The 15,258-nt window shown below is 48.9% G+C and overlaps 2 protein-coding genes across 2 annotated transcripts in view; both read left to right on the top strand.

Annotated features, from left to right (window-relative positions):
* The window catches only part of LOC147464858 (uncharacterized), a 48,575-nt gene extending 46,977 nt beyond the window's left edge, over nt 1-1,598 (top strand). The window contains exon 2 of the mRNA XM_086516926.1: nt 1,513-1,598. Within this exon, the coding sequence (XP_086373052.1) occupies nt 1,513-1,578 (66 nt within the window). The 3' untranslated portion in view covers nt 1,579-1,598. The remainder of the gene's footprint in view (nt 1-1,512) is intronic.
* Nucleotides 1,599-1,602: 4 nt separating this feature from the next.
* LOC147464857 (uncharacterized) overlaps nt 1,603-15,258 on the top strand; it is a 38,651-nt gene continuing 24,995 nt past the window's right edge. Inside the window, exons 1-8 of the mRNA XM_086522727.1 lie at nt 1,603-1,662; nt 1,719-1,952; nt 2,073-2,348; nt 2,452-2,793; nt 2,876-3,497; nt 4,527-4,591; nt 4,675-4,776; nt 4,850-4,992. Of these exons, the coding sequence (XP_086378853.1) occupies nt 1,603-1,662; nt 1,719-1,952; nt 2,073-2,348; nt 2,452-2,793; nt 2,876-3,497; nt 4,527-4,591; nt 4,675-4,776; nt 4,850-4,992 (1,844 nt within the window). The remainder of the gene's footprint in view (nt 1,663-1,718; nt 1,953-2,072; nt 2,349-2,451; nt 2,794-2,875; nt 3,498-4,526; nt 4,592-4,674; nt 4,777-4,849; nt 4,993-15,258) is intronic.

Below are 15,258 nucleotides of genomic sequence, written 5' to 3'. Positions count from 1 at the left end.
TCATGGCATGGAGAAAAAGCAAGATTCGTGTCGCTCATCATTTAAAAAAAAAAAAAAGTTTTTTTTTCTAAGCGTTTGCGATTTCCGGAAATTAGGGTTTCTTGTAGAAATTAGGGTTTGCAGGAATTTTAGGGTTTCTGCTGTCCGCCACGTCATCATTTTGTGACACGTATTCTTTTCTCTCTATCTCTCAGTCTCAGCACCTTCACGCACAGTGTCTATTCACTTTGTTTGTGATCACTTGCACTCTCTTATTAAGGGAACGGAAGGCTCTCCCTTCCGTAAGTAAAAGGAATTGAGCACGATCGGATCACTCATCCTGAGAGAGAACATCATTCATTTCCGCTGCACTTACAAGCAGTGATGGTGTGGAGCGTACATACTCCACATTTTACGGGTTGACGTGGTATATCATATGTACTTCGCGCTTTATGGCCAGCCCAAGGGGGGCGAGCTTTTGGGACACTGCTTTTTGAGACAGAGCTTTTCATTGTATGCTTTTGACCAGGGGCCTTTAAAAAAGTGCTAGGGTCTCTTCTCTTGGGAGATTAGCTTGGGAGCATCGCCAGAGAGAGAACCCTCAAACATTGTACTTTGCAAAAGTATAATGATAAAGAAATACGAGAAGGTGCGCCAGACTCAGTTTTCAGGGGGGGGTCTAGGTGCGGAACTACGCGGTTGCCGTGTCGACTCTTCTCTTCTCTCGTCTTTTCAAGTTCTGTTCAGCTATTTCCAGTTCTCTCACGTGTGTTGTTGACCATTTTTTCAAGAGTTTGGCACTCTTCCTCCTATGCTCCTTTCGCTTTCTTAATAAGCTTTGCATACCAAGAGTTACAGCTGCCTGGCATGTTGTTTGCATGTATGCACTTGCAATTCACACATACACAAGCCCATTTTGTCATCATAGTTTAAACTTTCCACCATCTTGAAAACTAAAAGCAGCCATGCACAATGTTCTCTTTGTCAGAGAGTACAAGCAGGTGAGGCTAGGTGACATTTGGGTCACTGTCAAGACACTCTTCATTTTTACTAATGCACATTGAAGAGTTTTACTACAGTTGAGCACATTGATGCTTTTCTTTATTTAAATGTTAAGAGGGCATGCGTTGTAAGCCTATTTCATGTCACGTATCTAGGGCACTGACTGGCACTGTTAGACTATTGGATCAGGTGCACGTGTGCAGATGACAGGCTGTGATAATTGCATGTAAACTTCAAGCATTATTTAAGCTGTTTATGGGCAGCTATGGCTGTTAGCATGCTTTGTGCTCTATGCTTGTTGTGCTAGCTTTGATGGTCAGCTGCAGTGGAGCCCATCACCAACTGTAAAACACAGCTTGTTTATTCTATGACTCATGAAGGACAATGAGAGATCGAATATTTCAATCAAATTTAATTTCATCGCGATTGCTATAATGAAAATGCCTTGCTGAGTTCATTTGATATTATTGCAAGAGTGTTTATATTTGCTTTTGTTTTGGGGATTATGATTGGCAGCTTAATTTTAAGCAGTGCGGACAAGTCACATGCATCAGTTACATCCTTAGCTTTAAATGCAAGGAGATTTACTGCTGGTAGGCCATGCAAATGGTTTTTTGGTCTATGGGAGTATCCTCGAAGGGTGGTACCTTAATACCTGTCAATGTTGAGCATACTGCAGCAGTACTTCATACTGTTTTTTTTCTACCAAGATCAAAAAGTATAAGTGCAGATTGTAGGGACTTGTACTCTGCACAGTATTTCATGGAGTGCGTGGTTTTTTGGCTCTATGGGAGCTATCCTCGAAGGGTGGTACCTTAAGACCTGTCAATGTTGAGCATACTGCAGCAGTACTTCATACTGCTTTTCTTTCTACCAAGCATCAAAAAGCTATAAGTGCAGATTGTAAGGGACTTGTACTCCTGCACAGTATTTCATGGAGTGCGTTTGGGAGATACTCCATCATATCTCAGGTGCTTACATCTTTATCATTGCGACTACAATGTAATTTTGTAGGCCTTATGGATCATGCATTGAATGAATATTCACAATGATGTTCAATCCTCATTAGGTCCCTTAATTTGGAGATGCAGTGTCTAGTAGATGGCCAGAGTACTGGACTGGTTTTGTGCCTTTCCCCTCTTTTACTGGATATTGGAACTGAAAACTCTGGACACTTGAATAATGTACTTCAGTCTTCAACAACAGCAGCTGCATCAACTGCGCTATCTAGTATGGTGGGTGGTATGGTTAGAGGAGTTGTTGCTGGGAAGGCATCTGATCATGGGAAAAGATACATCCATGAAGGGGGGATTTCTGACGAGGCAGGAAATATTGTTGTGTTTGTCACTCATCAATCAATTATTGTGGTACGCTTTTCTTTTTTCTACCATATGTTCTAGCAAAGGTTTCAATGGCATGCGATGCAGCTGCCTTAGGATTATTAGAGTAATGAATAATTATCTGCCACAGTTTCGCTTGCCTCCCATGCTGGAAAAGTGTGCAATGCTTGCACGGCCTGAGGGCATCCGTGATGGTGCAATACCTTATATTTCCTGGAGGCGATTACGAATCAAATCAGGTGTGACTGCTCGTAGTAGCACCTCTTCTCGTAATCAGGCATCACAGACTGAGCCTATTGCTGATTCAAATCAGCAGCCTGATGAAGAGGGAGAAAAAGATAGTCATCTTCTTCTTGTTTTGGGTTGGGATAAGAAGGTCTTCATCCTGCGACTGCTGAAGGGCGACATGAAAATAATGGGAAGCTGGGATATGGATTCTGCAATATGCGGGGTTACATGGTTGGATGAACAGGTACAAAAAATGTCTTCTCAACTAATGTCATTGGTGGCTCTTATGTTGATATGTTCTCACTTATGTCTCATTTTCTGGATAGATTGTGGCAATCATGACTCTTAAAGAACAGCTTTGTTTGTTCACTAAAGAAGGTGTAGAAGTGCAACGTGTAGCCTTAGAGTCTGACGAAGCAAATAGAAGCTTGGAGTTATCGTACCACACTCATCTGTTAAATACCTTTGGGAACCCAGAGAAAACTTATTATAGCTCTTTGACAGCTGGCGCTGCCACTATGTACTTACTTGGACCACAACGAATCTATAGAGCTCATCTGCTACCTTGGCAGGATCAATTGAGGGCACTCCAAGATGCAGGGGATTGGATGGGTGCTTTTCATGTTGGGATGGAACTTTTTGATGGTAGAGCTCTTGCAGTTATGGGTCTCCCTAGAGGGATTGATGCATTGCGAAAGATAGTAACACCTACTCTTCTCAGTCTACTGTCAAATTACATTGATGAAGTTTTCACTTACTTGTCCCTGGCATTTGGGAGTACCATTGATGCTGCTCCAAATGCTGTGGAAAAAGAGGAACTTACGGTTCAAGCCAAGGAGCAATATGCTCGTGTTGGAGGTGTTGCTATTGAATTCTGTGTGCACATTCATCAGACAGATGTATTGTTCAATCATATATTTCACAAATTTTGTGCTGCTGAACAAAGAGGTAATGTCTTGTTCTGGAATCAAGAGACTTGTTACGTTGAAAGAGCTTGTGTTAGTGACTGCTGCTGAAGTTTAAGAAAACAAGCTGATTTGAGTCTGTACATCAAATACTAACCGTTGTGGTCAGATGGTTCTCTGTTATACCATCTATTATGGAGAATATCGTGGCTTGAACATGAGTGGGTGTGTTTGGAATGTTCTTTGCTTCCGTCGTTAATTAGACATCTACCTTAACAAGGCGTACTCCATATGAATCCTGCATAGTCCCCCTGCTCAGGAAAAGGCTGCTGGGTTTCTTGATAGCATCTTGGCCAGCTGCCATGCTAAAATTACAGGCAATGAGGTGGGAATTAGCATCTATCTATATATAATTTTTTGGTGTGCGTGGCGTGCATTTGCACATACCTCTTTTACATGCATACATGCAATGTAAAGGGTTACATGCATAAATACATATTTACATGCGTTTATATATTTGCATGGAGGTACTTTGTGCTTAGAGGTAGAGACGTCAGTTGTCTTTGGAGCTTGCAAAGCCTGGGGTGGGTTGAATAAGCTCACCTGATAGGTTTCTTGAGGAAAACCCTGCACTTGTTGTCATGTCATCCATCAATCAAGTCGAGATTAATAGCGCCAAGTGATGTGTGTAATGCAATTGTCCCTACATGAAGTAAGAGGACTCATAGAGCCTATGGAGCCGTCAATACATCTTTATTTATGGACTTCAAAGTACAAAAGGAGATGGACGCTTGGCAGCCAAAGAGTAGTTTTTGAATGTGCTAAGCTATGTTTAGGAAAAAGCAGCACCAGCTACATCCATGATAATTCAATGCCAATGCTCTTGAACTTTGAAATGACTAGCATGGATATTGTGAAAATTTGGAGTTTGTGACACAGATCAAGAAATGGTTGGTGGAAAGCTGCATGCACATTAAGCCTGAAGAGAAAACTATTACAATTTACCGATCCAAAGATAATAGTAGGTTCTGTCATGTTTCTTACTGATTTCTTCCACCCTCCTGCTTGACAGGCACATTCTTGGAGCTTCTTGAGCCTTACATTCTGAAGGATACCCTTGGTGCACTTGCCCCTGAGGTTGGTAAAAGCCTCATGCCTGTCAATAGCTTTTCCATTTCCAAGTAAACGACCTGCAGTGACTTGAATTAACACTTGTTTAGGTTATGCAAGGTCTTGTCGAGTATTACAGTCAGCTGGGATGGGTGCAAAGGGTGGAACTTTGTGTTCTACATATGGACATTGCATCCTTGGACTTTAATCAGGTAAGTATTCTTATATCTACTTTCTGGCTGTGCTTTATTCCGCTTTTTGGGCATCTCGTAATGTTCTTTGCAGGTTGTGAGGCTGTGTCGTGAAAATAGGTTATATAGTGCCCTTATTTACTTGTTTAACAAAGGGCTGGATGATTTCAAGTCTCCACTGGAAGAGTTACTACTTGTCGTCCAAGATATATCAAATCCTCATGTTCAGACTTGTGGGTATGCATGTTTTTGGCTCTACACGATTTTGCAGTTCTGCATGCTTTGTTACTTAAGAAAGAAAGACATTCAAACTATTCTGCATCTATATTTATAACCAGCGCTAGGCTGATAATTAAAAACCACATTAGTGGTCCCGCTGTTGAGGGCAGGGAACTTGAGGATGACCCTGCGTTGCTGCTCATTGAGAATTTTTGAGTTAACACAGCTATTCTGATGCCAAGGTACTTGAGGGAGAATATTGAGCCAGTTGAACTACCCCTTCTGGGTTTGGTGAGCCATAATTATTCTTTTTCCAACCCACCCCCCACCACACACACACACACACACACACACACACACGAACAAAACCCACCCTCCCTCCCAACAAAAAAAACAAGAGAACCCAAAAAGTAAAGGGGAGAGGGCATCACCTTGGAAACCACTCCTTAAAGAGAAGAGGAGCTTGGTATTCCTCTAGAATTTCAAGTGTATAGGTTGAACATTCAGCATGGAATCACCAACAGACAAAAGCAAACAAGTACTTGGTTTGCCCTCGCTTGCACGTATGGTCTCACCCACACACACGTACAAGTGTTGGAGTAACTCACACGTCTGTGTGCACATAGCGAGTTGTCTTCTCCTTCGCTTCCAAAGCATGGGAGTGAAGTCTTTTGATGCCGAAAATTTCAGCAATAGTCTTCGAAAACCTCACCTTCTCTTGAACAATGCAACAGCACTTCGTCGTGTTGTGTGTGTAGAGCTTCTACACCATTCAATCCTTCATGGCATCTTGAGAGAGCAGAAGAGCCTCTTCATATAGGGGTAGGCTCTCCATGGCTAAAAATGGAAGGGTGTGTGTGTTCAGGCTAGAAAGGGAAAGAGATGACTTCCATGTAGCTTTCCTCTTTGGAAATAGTAAGGTGTTATAACTTGAGTTTAACTCAAGTAAGAATCTCAAGTTTTATTAAAAGTAAAGCTTTCCGTGCTATTAAGGGCAAGGAGACCTGGCCTCATGTTATCACCTGACCTTTTTTTTTTGCAACCTAGAGGTTTTCAACCGTTCTGATTCCAAATCCGTTGTCTATTTCTGCAACTCTAAGCGGAAATGTGAGAAATAAGCTACGCTATGAACGTCCTAACAAATGACAAGTTTTTTTTTTCCCCCGAGAAAAAGATCCTTCTATTAGTTAATGAAACTACCCATAGGGCTACAACCTCCTCTACAAGAGAGGACTACAACAATCATGATGGGGAGACTCTCCCAATGAAAAAACAACATATGTACAATGAGACTAGATTAGGGGATGGGAGGAGGGAAGAGCCACACAGGTGGACGGTAGTGCCATCTGAGCACACCCTGGTCCGTGGTGAAAAATGGCCGAGGACGCCAAAGTCGAAGGAAAGCCTCTTTGCACTCCCGCATGCGGTCGGAACTGCCCTGGAGTCTCTCAAACTGTCCTCTGAGAGTATGAACCAGCTCAAGCCAAAGATTCCAAACAGTCTCTGTTGGTGGTACAGGGCGAGCCTCGAAGATGAGGAAGCAACGGGCCCGCCAGATGAACCAGAGTGTCAGGCCACTGATGAGCTCCCAACACACCTCTCTCACTGCACCACTCCTGTGGAGTAAGCTCTGTGGCAGGCTGGAGTGTAGGTCGCCCCCCCTGCATCACTATCATCCTGTTGGTGGATGATAGCTCAAACTGAAGTGCTGGGCCCGTGAGAGTGGACCAAGTAGCTGCCCCCCAAGTGTACTGCCGAGCCGTGGAAAGAGCAGGCATCAGCCAAAGAACACGAAGCCACACCTGCTGTGCCAAGGGACAATCCCAAAGACAGTGATGCTGACTCTCCACAAGGTGGTCACAAGCTGTGCATGCGGACGAGAGGCCACTATGCACAAGCCAACTCCCAACTGCTGTAGCTCTGCGTGCGACCAACCACTGAAACAAAGTGACTCGCCTCGGCAGTCTGGAGTCTCACAACCTCTCCCAAAAAGCTACCAAGAACTCAGCTGTGAGACCCTCCTCCTGCCAATGAGGTGCTGCAGCAAGGCGAGCCTCTCTCTGTGCTGCCAGTATGTGACGTCCCAGTCGAACAGTGTACTGAAAGAAAGGGACACCTGGGTGGTCTGCAGAAGAGAAGGGGTCCCTCCAAAGCCACTCTCCAGGATCCCACTATATTCGTGCCAGTGGACAACACTCCCAAGCCCACAGTCTCCAATGTCCAATCGCAAGAGCAGCTGGGTCGGGATCGATGACACAAGTCCTCCCACAGATGCTCACCACTCGGATCCTCTGAAAACAGCACTCTGCCACCTGCGGGGCCTCTACTGCAACTCGCTGTAAGCGTCCCTCACCCTGTAGCTCGGAAAACAGGGAGGGAACAGTCTCTGAGCAAGCGCGAACAGAGATGAGAACCTCCAGTCGCGTGAAGGCTCCCATCCATCTGGGCGCTGCTGACTCGAGAGGCGTGAGCCACTCAGCTGGTATTGCCTCTGAGATGTCCTGGCACATGTTCTGCACCCCTCTCATGCCCTGTATAGCTGAAAGCCATGTAGCTCCTCTGACAAGCCTGAAAACTGTAACCAGTCACCTAAAGAGCGTGCTGGACCCGCTGCCATGGAACCCCAGGAAACATGAGGCCGACTACCAACCAAGTGACCTCTGTGAGTGCTAACCATGGGGTTCCAAACAAGGGGTTATCGCAGGCGCTCCTTCGTGCAAGTAGGCTGGCGCTGCTCCAGGCCTCGTCGCAAGTGCTCCCAAGATCGAAGCAACGCCATAGCGAAGCGATCCTCCAGTCTCCTGCTCAAACCAACTCTACGCATCTCTGTGAAGATCCATCTGGTCGAAGGTTGCCAGGGGCCTCCTGCCTGAGGCACCCTAGCACGAAGCCGCTGTAACAAGAACTCCTTCCAGGGCTCCTCACCTGGAAGAAGACCTCGGACGATGAACTTCCCAAGAAGGGCTCTGCTCTGCTGTGCTGGGTCTATGATCCCAAGCCCTCCCTGTGAACAAAGAAGAATTATGACCTACCAAGCCACTTTGGCCCAGGCTGTCAGAGTGTCTCGCCTTGACCAAAGGAAATTCCTGATCAGCCGCTCTACCTGGCTGATACAAGAACTCGAGAAGATCCAACAAGAAGTGATGTACCACATAGTAGCCAACAGCACCTGGTTGGCCACTACAACTCTGCCAGCCAAAGAAAGTCGTGCAGAGCTCCAATGTAACAACTTCCTCTTGATAGACAGGAGAAGGGGAGCAATCTGCTGCTCGGGAGACATGACATCCCAAGTACCGAACTGCAGTCCCTGGGGGAATCCACCTGAAACCCTCACCTCGCATCCAATCGGGCACATTAGCATTACCAACCGAGAAAGCCACTGTCTTTCTCCAGTTGTTCAGTGCGCCAGATGCACAACAGAAGGTCTCACGAGCCTGCTCACACCTGTGAAGGTTGGCCTCCTGGCCATCCAAGTACAAGGTTGAGTCGTCAGCAAACTTAGCGTCCAGTAGCTCATCTCCTTGAATAGGGAGTGCTAAGCCCCGTAAACCAACCTGTTGCGACACCAAAAACCTGCTCATTGCCTCAGCATAGGACAGAAAGAGGAAGGGGGCAAGAGGGCAGCCCTGTCTGACCGAACCTGTGAGCATGAAACGATCGCCTCTACCTCCTGACAAAAGTACCTGACTGTGTGCCCGTCTGTACAAAGCTGACACCCCTCTGATCCAAGCATCTGAGAAGCCCATCCTGTGTAGAGTGCTCTCTAGAAAGTCCCAGTCAACTCTGTCGTAGGCCTTCTCAAATCGAGAAGAAGAATCACCAGATCCTCACCACGGAGCCGCGCTAGGGCAGAAGCCTCCCAGAAGTAAAGATGTTGTCAAGGATACTGCGCTCCTTGACAAAACCTGTATGAGTCCCATGTGTAAGGCTCTCAAGGAGTGGGTGGATCCTCAAACTCAGAGACTTGGCAAGAATTGGTAGGCTGAGTTGAGGATGGTGATGGGACGCCACTGTCGAATCTCATCCAAGGAGCCACCCTCCTTGGGAATGAGGTAGATCAAATCCTCACTCATGCTGTCAGGCATCTCTCCTGTGTGCAAGATGTACTGAAAAGCACTACAGAGATCTGGGCCAAGCAAGTCCCAGTACTCCAAGAAAAAACTGGGAGTCAAGCCATCCTCACCTAGACAACTACCACGGGGGAGTGCACTAAGAGCCGTGCGCAACTCCTCAAGGTGAAGTGGCAGCTCAAGCCTCTGACGCATCTCCTCAGTCACAAGGCAAGGCATCTGTGCCCACACCTGCTCCCTGCATGCATCCTGACGCTCTGAATGAGGATCTGGAGACAGTAACTCACGGTTTAAGTCAGTAGCAACTGCACGCATGTCCTCTGGCTCAGAAGCAACTGACCCGTCGGGCCTCCTCAACTGCCTGACCTTGGCATACGTATGCCGAGGTCCCACTGCCTCGAAGAAAGCACCAATCACTCTGTCACCCACCTGTGTCCACTGAGATGCGTGTCGATGGAAAGCAAACTCATGGCGCTGCTCCTTTGTGCTAACAAGCTCCTGGTGAGCCTAATGTAGCTGCTCCTCCAACCAAGGACTGTCTGGATGCTGCTCTTGCATCCTCTGCAAGGAAGCAACGCCCCGTCTGAAACACTGCTCCTCCTCTCTCGCTGCAGCCAGGCGAGCCAAAGACTCTTGGAGAAAGAAACGACTAATCTGAGCTAGTCCTGAGGCCACTTTGTCAGCAGGAGAATCTTGCATGTCCAAGCTCTCTGTCCAGAGAGCCTCTACTCGCTCTCTGAGTGCAGAGTCCAGCAAGACCCTCTCAGGGATGCGAAGCATCGTGCTCCCCCTCCTCTGTCTGTCTGCCACTGTGAGGATCACTGGTGCATGGTCCGAGAAGGAAGTCCTTGCCAGAATGCCAATTGTCCCACCCAAGTCACTGAAATGGTCACTAGTGTAGAAGCGATCTATTCGCAATAGATTCACTCCTCCCACTCTGCGGTCCGAACGAGAGAAGGCCAGGCTGTCTGGGAGCCTCACAAAACTAGAGTGCTGCCACACATCCGAGACCCTCAGAGTCATACAAAACCTCTCCCAAGCTGCTAGCTCAACTCCATGCACAGTAGCATGGCTACCACCAATCCTGTCAGAAGGGTCCTCCAACATGTTGAAGTCACCCCCTATGCACCAATGTTCTGCCTGCGGCAGAGACTCAACAATCTGTGACCAAAACTCTGCTCGTGCACTTGCCACATTGGGCGCATATATGTTCAGGAAGCCCACAAGGCAACCCTGAACCTGCATAGTGATCCACTGAGCCCTGCCTGGCACAAAAATCCCTCTGTCCACAATGGCCTGCTGCAAGGAATCCGCAATAGTCGTACATACCCCTGGATGCCTCCAAGTCCAAAAGCAGCTGACCAAAAAGTATCATATCGTCCACGCAAGAGCTGACCACAACGTCTAATGCGGCTCTCACACAGATGATGCTCCTGTAGCATAAGGAGATCAATCTCTCCACCCACAAGACCGCGCTGAAGCTCCTGACGTAGTCGGCCCCGCTGACGCTGAAACTGGGGCCCACCAAGTCTCTGCACATCCATGAGACGATCCTCATGGGGAGCGAGAGAGAAGCAGCAGCTAAACGTGCTATCTTCGAGGCTGGCTTGGATAGGGAGTAATCCGCATCCGAGCGTCCTCTAGATAGGCGTGACTGCAACGAGTGCATGACCCAAGCCCAAGTAGAGCGAGCCGTACGTAAAGCAACCTCCTCTGTCCAAGAGTCCTCATGAATGTATACATAGCATGGCGAGCACTGAGTATCAGCAAAGAGGTGAACCACAATGTGTCTACATCCTGTTGCATCTGGACGAGTCACTGCAAACTTGGCCAATGGCCAGAGAGTAGAAAGCAAGTCTGTAGCTCCTAGGTCTCCCATGTGGTGAGAGAACTCTAGGACCTTTGTATGCAACCACTCCAACATTGAGTCGAGAGTCCACTCAGTCTGGTCCCCGCCGTAAAGGGGAAAAAAGAAGCCAACCGCTGAGTCCAAAGCCTCTATCCCCCTAGCTACAAGGAACAAAACATGAACCCTAAAGCAGGCTGCCTCATGGTCTGCTGAGGAGTCGCCGAGAAAACGTGTAAAGTCGTAGTCAAAGAAGTCCCATCGGCGTCGAATGTCGAAGCTCGTCAGACCACGAGGGACTGCTGCAAAGGGAGACGTTTGTACCTGTAGAGGGGATCGCAAGAAAGGCTGTCTCTCTCTCGCCAAGCGACTCGTGGCAAAGGCGCTGCCAAGAGATCTCCTAGCAGTCGGAGATGGCCTTGCCCTTGGGTCGACTGTGGAACTCGAGCGGGAGGGGGGGGGGGGGGGGGGGGTGTAGGAGCTGGGGGAAGAGGGGGAGAAGAGGGGCGGGGGGGAGCGGCAGAGGTAGAGGGGCGAGGGGAAGAGGCGGCGGGAGCAGGAGGCAGGGGGGGGGGGGGGGGGGGGGGATGAGCAGGGGGGGGAACTCTGGGAGGGGGGGGGGGGGGGGGGGGGGGGGGGGGGGCTGTCGAGGGTGAAGCTGAGGTGGGGCCTGGAGCCGAGACCTCATCCTGCTCAAGAGGACCGAAGCGGTTCCCCGTGGGAACCCACTGCTGTTGGGCAGGCGCCTGAGGACCACACCGAGTGCCAGGATGTCGCTGTGGCCCCTGTCGTCGTCGACCACGAACCTGCTGCCATCCCTCCTCCGCTGGAGCCCTAGGCTCAGAGGGTGGCTCTGCATGCGTGCGCTGTGTCTCTGCGTGTGGCTGTTGGCCAGCTCTTGCAGGCTCGGGTTGAGTCTGTGGTGTAGGTCGAGGCCTCCTCCGTAGACAGGCCTTCGCAAGATGGCCCATCTGTCGACAAATGAAGCACTGGCTCGGGAGGCCTAAATACTCCATGCTCTGTCTAAACCAACCCCCACTCACCCGAGGCAGAAGAATGACCTTCGGGAGAGTGTGTGTCCCTAACCAGAACGCGAATTGAGGGAATGCCGGCCGCCTTGGCAGCTACTGAGGGTGCCGTGCGAGGTGTCTCCAGGACAGTCCCAATCGTTGAGCCTATCCTGGACAAGAGCGGTAGGTACTCCCTCCGCAAACCAGGAAAGCAGACGGAGATGGGGAAGTCTGCCTCCTCTACAAGAACATCTGAAGCAGGGTCAAAACCATGTCTCCACTGTCGAAAGTGGGCTCGAGCTACTCAGATGGTCAATGGACTCATGGCGATAACCTTGGACGCCATCTCGGGTGTCTCGAACTCGATCTGGTTGTAGCCTCGTCCAAGGATCTGAACGTCCAAGATCTTTCCCACCTTTGCAGAAGGCGGGCCGGGAGAAGGTCACGTAGCTCTCCTCTGCTGGGTCTGGTGCCGAGAATCTTGCAGATGACGGAAGTCGCCTGCAAACGATCCACCTCTGCGGCTAGGCTCGCTTGCTCTGTCGGAGTAAGAGCAAGTCGAATGGTGGGCTCAGCGAGGTCGGGCGAGGGGACTTCATCAGAGTCCCTCTGTGGCGGAGCTTGAGCCTCCATCTGTGTCTGTTGCTGTGTCGGAGAAGAAACGGAAGGAAATTTTCTCTGCGAAAGAGCCCCAACGAGCACTGTCCAGAAACCAGCACTTGGCAGAGCCAATTACAATACTTCGGCACGAGAGGCAGAGAACGAAGATTGGGGGGGGGGGGGGCGGGGCGCGAATGTATCAACTCTGTCGCCAATAGGCTGCAAATCAGCCCACAACAAAGGAGTTGGGCAAGCAGGTCGAGGAGCGCGAGGCGGAAAGGGGTTGGCGGGCAGCACGAAGTGGAGAGGGCTGGTGGGCTGCTGAGGGCAGCGCAAGGCGGGAGAGGTGGGGTGACGTGCTGCAGCGCAGGAAGGGGAGGGGATGCTGGCAGGCAAGTGAGGGAGGCGATGGCGAGCAGGGAGAAACAGCAGCAGCGAGCGCTATGTAGAAGCTCTAATCAATAACAAATGACAAGTTAGTGCTCAAAATTAACGAATACTATCCTTCTTCAAAAGACAAGTTGCTTTATCAGCAAACAACCTTCCTGCATTTATTGGATGCCTTTACGCATGAATACCTAATGGTCAAGCATTCCAAAACAGCATGCGATGCTATTCATCATGCCTTTCTTACTGTGTGTGCCTAAGGTAAATTCCAATTGTTCTATACACTTGTATCCATCACGGCGCATGCTGGAGCAGTTTATACGCGAGATTTAATGATAGAGAGAGCCAAACTGCACTAGGCGGGAGGGCGTCAAACACAAGTCATCGTATGCTTTCAGAGATCCACTCCAATTTTAGCCCCACACAACTGGGAGTCACTCTCCAGAGGGCAGACATTCAGGGCAAGTAGGAGACAGCGTCGAGTTTTTGGACACCCTGTCTCTAACAATGAGAGATGACAAAGGTCAAAGACCAATTTACTGAGAGAAGAGTGCCTTGTTCAGCTCATATCAAAACTGTAAAAGCTGAAAGCCACTTCCGCTAAAAGTATCCTTTGCAACTGTATATGAAAAACTGGAACCACCAAAAGCCACCAACAATAGAAGGGACAAGGAACATTTGCAAGAGATTCTGACACCCCCCCTGTTTGATGTACACCATAGTTGCCTCCTTTCTGTACATATAGCTTCCCCACACTGCTGCTGCTTACAGCTTTGTACTCTCAGTACTTCTGCCTACAACTTTGTACTCCCTCTTGCTGGTGGCTGGTGTAGGGGCAGCCTGCTGAGCTTGAGGTGGCTGGTATAGGGGGTGTCCTACCGGGTCTGGTCTTGTCCGCTGTCATCACATGAAATCTCTTATGGGTCTCTGCAGCATGATATTAATCTCCTGCTCTGTGAAGAACCTCGTAGGAGTTGCTCTGTATCTCCCAATGATAGCCTGGATACGTCAGTGGTAGACAGATCGGCGGCGTAATCTGTGGGGAGATCTGCTGATCTTTGTGGCTCTCTCTAGCTGAGTCCCGTGTGATGTGGGGCGGGCTATCGTGTAGTCTGTTGCCTGAGGAGGGCTGCTCTGGAAGTAGTCTGTGACTTGCCTTTGGATGGGCCCCTGCCTGGAGCATCTCATCCTGTGTAGTAAGTCCTCTCCGTGTCGCCGTACTTCTAGTAGGAAAAGCCCAAGACATCTTGCATCAGTGTAATCCATCACCCTCGACAAGGGCATCTGTGAAGAGAGAACGAAAACGTTTTCTAATCTCATACACTGAACATCGGCAAATATAGCGTTCCTCTGTCTTTGGCTCAATGTCACATAGCTCGCATATCCGCTACTTTGCGGGTGTCAAAGTATACCTCTCTGTCTCTATGTGTAGCTTATGAGAGGAAGTGCGAAGCTGACCTATCACACATCGGAGCCCATGCAAGAGGTGCGAGTCCATGTATCTCGGCCGCACAACGAAACCATCCTCGGAAGTGTGAAGAAAGTGCTCTCTATAAAAAGCCATTTTCTTTCCCAACTCGTGAGGGGGCTCAGCCAGGTCCTCTCTGTATCGAGTTGTGTAAGTTTGTGTCTGACTATCCTGCTGATCTCTGGGCGAGTCAGTGCGAGCGATGGTGTTGTCACGTGCACATGGCTGTGTGTGCCATGTGGACATGCTTCATTGACTTCCAGAGCCAGTTTTCCCCTTCTTCCTAGATAGGAGTGTCTAGACTCTAGAATCCTAGGAGGATTAGTATTGGCAATTTTGTGAGCTTGATCGCAAGACCTGCATGTTCGGACAAGTCCATTAGATCAGGTTTTCTAATTTTGGAACCCTCTTGCATAAATGGTTTGTATACGTGTTTCGACAGATGTTGTTACACTACGGTGTCTGGCATGACGAGCATGTAGTTGTAGGTTAGAGAAATTTGATGAGCCATTCCCCGCGTGGATGGGATTCTCAAGTGGGCAGATGTGGGACAGTTTCACCCAAATTGACCCCCTTGGCTCAATTTTTAATAAATCAATTTATTGTTTTATTTGTCGGGTGATTTGGTGGACAATCGCCCTACTAAGCCTAAAATAATTCTTAAGGCCTATTCCTCACCTATAAAGGGAGCAGGAGAGCCCTCCCTTGAAACCCAAGTTGCAGAATTCCTCTAGCGCTGGAGAAAGAGAGCAACCCTTGCGTTTTTGGGAGCAGTCAGATCAGCACAGCCAGCGTTTTGTGTTCCCAAGGCTAGCGCTTGCAGTGGACAGCCTTCAGCCCCTAGCAGTTTGTTCTTGAGCGCAGGATTTGCTTCGCAACTTCAGCCCAACGTTTTCAGTTTTC

This window comes from Adiantum capillus-veneris, chromosome 1 (assembly GCF_014529385.1).
Source record: "Adiantum capillus-veneris isolate H3 chromosome 1, ASM1452938v2, whole genome shotgun sequence".
In the NCBI taxonomy this organism is placed as follows: domain Eukaryota; kingdom Viridiplantae; phylum Streptophyta; class Polypodiopsida; order Polypodiales; family Pteridaceae; genus Adiantum; species Adiantum capillus-veneris.
The sequence above is the reverse complement of the archived record's forward strand: the minus strand, read 5'-3'. Positions and strand labels throughout refer to the sequence as shown.